At 39.7% G+C, this 7,219-nt stretch overlaps 1 protein-coding gene across 1 annotated transcript in view; it reads right to left on the reverse strand.

Moving 5' to 3' along the window:
- Nucleotides 1–5,642, reverse strand: part of LOC107272987 (opioid-binding protein/cell adhesion molecule homolog) — a 73,712-nt gene extending 68,070 nt beyond the window's left edge. The window contains exon 1 of the mRNA XM_015750739.2: nt 5,492–5,642. Within this exon, the coding sequence (XP_015606225.1) occupies nt 5,492–5,600 (109 nt within the window). The 5' untranslated portion in view covers nt 5,601–5,642. The remainder of the gene's footprint in view (nt 1–5,491) is intronic.
- Nucleotides 5,643–7,219: the final 1,577 nt, after the last annotated feature.

The following is a 7,219-nucleotide window of genomic DNA, read 5'->3' on the forward strand; positions in this document are numbered from 1 at the left end:
TCCCCCCAATGAATATTGCTTCCACCTGCCTATAGGTGAGATATATCGCAATGAAAAGTGCATGCAAATATAATGGAAATTAATTTTTCATTCTCTATAGCATTAAACGTAATAGATTATTCGATATGTTTATCAAAGGTTCAAGCGTCTGATGAAACTGTCACTTGCACTTTGCGCAAAGGCGACTATGTACCAACGAGAATTTAGTCATTAGCATCGTCTCGAAGGGAAACGGCAAATAGAGGAATTGGTACCGAGGAAATAGTAATTTACCAAACTTCCTCTTTCTAGACGGTGATATTTGTGTAGGAGACTCAAAACGTGATTGCAGCCTATAATTTATATGGACTGTTAATTCCTTGGAAATAATTTACATGCTGATCTTAAACAAGCTATCAGTATCGCGAAAAGAAATTTAGAAGAATTATTTAAATTATAAATTTTCAGCTAACCTTCCCCTGGTGAGTTATTAATTTTGAGTGCATGTGTAGTGCCATGTTTTTTTTTTTTTGAGAATTAAAAATTCTATCGTAAATACCAACAGTAGGAGATTACTCCTGAAAAAATCTGTACGAAGAAACAGTAATTATATATGTTGTGGTTTACATCATACTCAAGTAAACCTATCACGGCACAAGCTCCCTATGTTATTATTGTACAGTACAGGACATTTCACTCCGAGTGAATTCCATGGGTACACCAATAGGGTTATTCACTACTACTATCTTAGCAACATAAAGTTAGCGACGCCATTTGATTCCTATGGTAGAACCACCTTCGGTGGTTGGGTTAGCGTTGAATAACCCTGCACGGTATATAGCTTCATACAAAGTGGAGATACAAGTATGGTACGAAGTCGTAAATAAGATCGTAATTTCCGACGTACCACTCCTGTTTGCAATTAAGGTTCTCCAGGTGTACCAACGTGACTTTACCGCAACCATAACGTTAGAGTGATTTTCGAATTTACACACCGCACCCTGAATATATATTCTGATCCCATAATATACATATACGCAGTACGTGGTAACAGTACAAAGTTTTTATGGACTGAAGAGACAATTTACGTATAAAAATACATATATCGTCCACTGTCCAAAAATTCAACGAGTCTCCGTCCGTTTGAAAACTTTCTCGTCGGTGAATCATTTGAAACGACTGCTATTTTACCTCCTTACTTCAAGAAGGCGAACAACGTTGGACCCGTGACAAGCATCTAGTATTGTCTGAATAAAGTTTCCACGACAACGAGATTCCAAGTAGACTTTTAAACAGCTTTTCCTAACCCTGCAAATATTTAATTTAACTTTCAATTGGTCTTTGCCTGCACGGGCCAATGTACCGGGTCAGACATTTTTCAAGTTACTTGCAAAAGCCACGTTCGGAATCCAGTGATACTATACATAGGTTCTGAGAGACCTTCGTCCAATAGACAAATGACTCCCTTTGACTGACAAGCAAAAAAGTTTTACGACCACTGTGCAATTGTACAATTTAATCTAATCCCATAAGTAGTTATGGTATATACATATATATATACGTATATATATATTACTTTTTTATTACACGTATGGCCGAATGGATACGGACTCTCGAAACACGACTCGAGGGAAGAAAGGTTACAAGGTAAAATTTTACCCGGTTAAACATAGCAGACCTCGTTATGACCTCCGCGTAACAATCTCTACCAAAACGATCCGTGTTGGAAAGTTTTTTGAAAAATGGTCCAATAGAAATCAAATTCCACGAGCTAAGCATAGAAATGACTGTTAAAGTTGACCGCGTTGATTTTTAATTAGCAAAAAAAAATATGGCCATAAATCGAACGAGCTACTTTTATTTTTGTATTCATTTATCTTGAGGGACTCATCGACCGGCAAATATTTCTCTAATCAAAATCGATTATAATTACTGCGAAGTGGAGCTAACGAACCTATGCATTCTGTAGGTAGTGCATTTCGGAATACGATCCGCGCGATAAGGACTTCTCCCTATTATACGACCAGTACCGAGGTACTTGAAGTCGACGATAAAAATATTTTTAGAGTTTCGTGATAACTGCGTATACTCGTTAGTTACGCGTATCGACATTTGGAAAATATAATGAATGCATGCCGGAGAAGAGATGAAGTGGGATGAAAAATTTTTCCAATTACATTAATAATAAAAATATTTCGTATGGATATTCGTCCTCGTATCTATTCGCGATAAGATAACGTCGTGATAACAATTTATAGTTATTCCGAATTGGCGAATTCGTCAGGCCCAGTTTCACGATAACAGCAATCAGTACTGTCGCCTAACTGCACATTGAGAGGGGATGGTACTAAGTGGTCTCACGTCAAGTACTGTACATACATCCAGAATATGATAAAGTTCGATAGTGAGCGATGAGTAAGTACCGATCGACTAAGGGAGTACTTTGAAAAATATATTAAAAACCAATATCACTGACAGACGCGATACAAGGTGACGCGCGCATGCATAATGAATCGAGCGAGGTGTCACTGCGTCCCTTCTCTCTTCTATTATGCAAAAGAGACAGCAAAAGGAAGTCGTTGTGGAAAGCGAATTATAGGGGTTAACGCTGGCAGAAGGACCGGGGAGTGAGGCGATCTGCAATTAGCGTTATTAAGGACGCCCAGCGTCACCCTTGTTTCCTTTTCACCCTAGTAGGAACAAGCTGTAGTCTGAAACGTAGTGGAAGTGTAATGTAATGTAAGGCGCATTGCATCCTAGTATCGTTACGGGCCTGAACGTTGCAACAGGAAGCGCTTCGGCTTCTACGACAATTTCAACGAGAGCGTCGCGACGCTCAGTAAAGTTTCGTGAGGAGCGAATGGAATTTCTTCGTTTTTACTCGCTCCGTTTTTCCAAGCCGTTAAGTCCCACAATAATATACGTCGCGTGGTAGGCTTTGCTAATTTCATTTTATTCGTTCCTTCATCATTATGCCACTAAGTAGATTGGATCATAAGGCTTTCCGAACGATGACACTGACTGGTTGGCGAGTTAATTGAAAAAAAGAAATTAGGCGGCGCTGCGATCGCCGTTACGCTGACGCCAATGGAACTGCGCGACGCTGCTGTCACTTGGCGCAGCGCTGAAACGTCACGCGAAGGCATTTCATTTGGGCGCTGCATTTAGAATTACTGTAATGGTCGTGTGGGGAGTCAAAGTTTAAAAAATGCACTTTAGCCAAATCTGGGTCTGCCTAAGAGGATTGGCGAGAAAATGTTTCATTTGCGAATTTTGTCTGTGCCGCTAGTTGCGGGATAATTTCACAAAGGAGCCTCAAGCTTATACACGGAGCTCTAGTCTTGGCTCCATGTGGTTTTGTTTACTTTCTATGAAAATAGCGGGAATGAATTTTCAACTGTCTATAGGTATGTACTGTCTGAGACTTCATTGTTTATTACACACTAGGATGATCTTGGGCGTCGTGCATTTGCTGATGATACGAGTAGTTGGAAGTGTCGTGTGTGCTTTTAAAAGCAGTGCGCGCATGTGTGTTTGATTGAAAATTACTGTTTTTTGGCATGACATTTTTTTTTCGTAATTTCATTAGTGGGATGCGACGTATTTTGTTTTTTTACGAAAACCTAGTAGCACAACAAATTTAGTGGTTCTGTACTAGAATGGACGAAATGAAGGAATTACTGGAATACATACGAGCGCCATACATCGTTCAGAGATTTTAATGCGCTTCGGGGCAGTTTGTGATCTCATCCTTCAGTACGCAAATTCCACGCACGCACTAATCCGGTCATGTACAGTGGCTTTAAAAGCTTAAGCACTTAAGCAAACTCAGAGAGTTAAAAAGTACAAAGTACATAGATTCGATGCACAGGGTTCTGACAGTGGTTTTTGAATGTGCAGACTTCAATTTAGATTGCGATAAAATTTCTTTTCCATGACGACGTATATGTCATTTTTTAAATCGATATTTGCAGTCCGATAAAAATATTGTTAAAAATGATTTTTTTTTAAATATTTCAATAATCATATTTTCATTAAAAAAATTCATTTAGGCATGCAACGTGATAATTATAAAACAACAGAACTTTCGAACTACGGAGCAAACTTCGGAAAGCCTTTAAATCCTGGAAAAACGAAGAAATCTTTGGTAAAATCCGCAAACTCGACTCGTCGAGCAATCGGCCAGAATCGATAAATAAAATTCACTTATACATAAATTCATAATGACATTCAAAGGCATCTCGTAGGATCGAACGTTATTTAATTTTCAAATTTCCCACCGAATATAATCTCATCCCTTCACTGTTTTGACTAGTCGCTACTTTAAGTGCAGAAACTTTTAGTCGCACCCCGAGCACTTTCCTACGCTTCTGATAGTTTCGCCGAGATAAAACTATAGTGCTTGCACTTGCTACTAGAAATTATAATTTGAATGAGACTGTACATTGCGAAAAGTTTGCATAATTTAATGCATTCTTTAATTGCACAACGCTACTCCAGCACGAATATTCGCATTGCCCTTTATTCCCTTGCGTTTTTCAATACGAGCGTGTTAATTGAAATTAAAAAGTAGTCTCTTACTGGCATGGTATAATTTTATCGTACTAGAGTACTACATCAGGCTGTTCGATACCATCGACTACGAACCATTATTATTCTCAACGACTTTCCAACCAATGAGTATTTATTCACTCGATCAATTCGACATAGGAGCAATCGCGTAGACTTAACCGTTTTATAATACTGAGTTTCAACTTCTACTTGGAAATTGGTATAAGCGATCAAAAGAGGCATCGATCGATCAACTTGTTACAGAGCCGAATCGATCGTTAAAACTTAATTCCTTATTCTTCATAAGCCGACTAATGTGAATCTTTTAAGTTTTTCGTTAATTCGGTGGAGCAAGATTTAACGAAGAATTTAAAATTGAACAAAATTTTCAATGGAAAAACAAATGTTGATTGCAGGTCAGTGTAAACAAATTTAATTGCCTAAAATTTAACTTCGATATCAACTGACGATGATAACAGTCTAGATTATTTGCATTTAATTGTATAATAAAAAAAATCCATATCTAATAATATGCCAATCAATATTTTCCCGCAAAGCATCCTCGTTCCCTTCACGAGTCACGAACATCTCCGGAGACACGTGGGTGCATATCGCAAGAGCAAAGTTTACTTGCTTCGATATTTCGCGCGAGTCTTAATTCCCAAGACAAATAAATAGATAATGGAATCGAGAAGGAAAGAGCGATTTCACAGGATCGAATGCCATCGAAGTTTCGGACCGAGTTTCAAATTAAAAACTAGACTGTCCGCCCGGCAAAACTTTCTCCAGTCTGACGCATAATTCGGTTAAACGGCACGAGGATCACATTTCGAGCATGTAAACAACGCTGCGAAGACGCTAGAAGCATCTCGTATAATCTCAAGCCCTCAAAACTGTCTTAAAAGTAATTTTAGAGAAAAATGTAACTAAAGAAATTGTCAATATACAAAGATAACCTCACCTGCTGGCGGGGGTGTCTCGGTCCATGCAAATCCAGGAAAAGCGAAAATAATTAATATGACCGACGCCAGAAGGCGATCCTGCGATCTTGAGGCACGTTCACCGATCATCGCGGAACTGAACAACGAGAGGGTGCACGACCGGCATCCCGACTGAAGGGATCTCAGCGAAGCAAGTCGCGTCTATAGAAACCACCCTGTTCCCGCCGCGCAATCCTTTCCCGCGCCTCGGCGCAGGCGTCCCTCGTCGCCCTCGGTGCTTTTCCACCTAGAGAAGTGCCTCTCTCGACCATAATCCCCCTCACTTATCTCTTATCAATAGACGACATTAATTATCGCTCGCTCGAAGCACCTGTGGAACGCACTTTGCGCAACCCGCGATCATACGCCACCCTGCCTTTACCTTAGGTGTCTAGAGTGCCAATTATAATAGCAATCTGTGCCGCTGTGAATGCGTACTTGATTATGATTAAAGATGATGATTTTTCGCCATCGGAATATATCATCCGTTATCTCTGTGGGTTAAAGGAAGGTTACGACCCTCTGGCATTCCCGTCGTTGCCACGATTCAATTTAAAGTTTATTCATATAACGTCCTCGCCTTTATGGTGGTTATAAACAGAGAAATTCGATCGGTTAATAGAAATTCCTTAAGGGATATGCAATATCGGAGCGTTGCGATCCATGACGTTAGTATGTATAAGGGTGTTGAATTTCATTTCGAATAAGGGATGAATTTTAGTAGCCAGTGGATGTACCACGTGGTCGGCTAATACAATTGATGTATTTGAGTAAACTCAAATAGTGTCACTCTTAGAAATCGAATTATTGACCGAAGTGAAGCGGTTAAGGTTAGGTTAGGCCTTTCAGAAGCAATCAGCGTCCTCTTCCTAATGTAAGGTTTAGCTATAGCTTTTATACATATGTAGGATCGAGAACCATAGAGAGCATGGGTGTATCCCATTTGGTTCAATCGATCGTCAGTGAGTGTGATTAATAAAGCCGGAGACCCAACCGGATTAGAATATGATACTCAATGGCGGCAAATTCGAATAGAATGTGCAAGTGAGTGAATTGGTGAAATACAGGGGATTGAAAGTACTGAATGAACCCTTAATTGTTTATTTAGCATACTAACCCTCCCAGGGCAATGAATCAACCTAAGTATGATTGATGTCCCGAGTAATAAATACCGGGTGACCTAAAACAAAAGAAATCAACTGCCCTATCTATATATGGAGATGGAAAGACAGAAAGAGTAAGCGGGAGGTCTGGTCTCGCCAAGCCATTTTTTCCAATTGATATTAATTATACGTTTTATTAATTTTTTCTTTTTTTTTATATAAATTCCACATATCTATTTTAATCCGATCTAAGTGTAATTATTATTGACGTATTCCGTGAATATTCCACACGTACGTGTCAAAAGGTCGAAATATCGTGAACCGCATTGTTCGTCAACCGAGTCGAAAATCTATTTCCACCGCGAGCGATCGATGGGCTATGTAAACGCATATGTGGAAACACAATCTACCCTACGATAACGAGCACTCGGCGACTGCTCTTTCCAGTGACGTAAATGCCAGAGCAGTATTTGCAGTTTGCATAATCGGCGCACCTACCTGGGATTAAAGGGGGTCACCACACCGAGCAAGTAACGCTTTGCCATTGGTGTGGATTACAATTTCGTAGCGTATGGGAGGACGCACGACGTACGTACGTACGAGATA

Source organism: Cephus cinctus, unplaced genomic scaffold (assembly GCF_000341935.2).
Source record: "Cephus cinctus unplaced genomic scaffold, Ccin1 Ccin1_scaffold1343, whole genome shotgun sequence".
Taxonomy (NCBI): Eukaryota; Metazoa; Arthropoda; class Insecta; order Hymenoptera; family Cephidae; genus Cephus; species Cephus cinctus.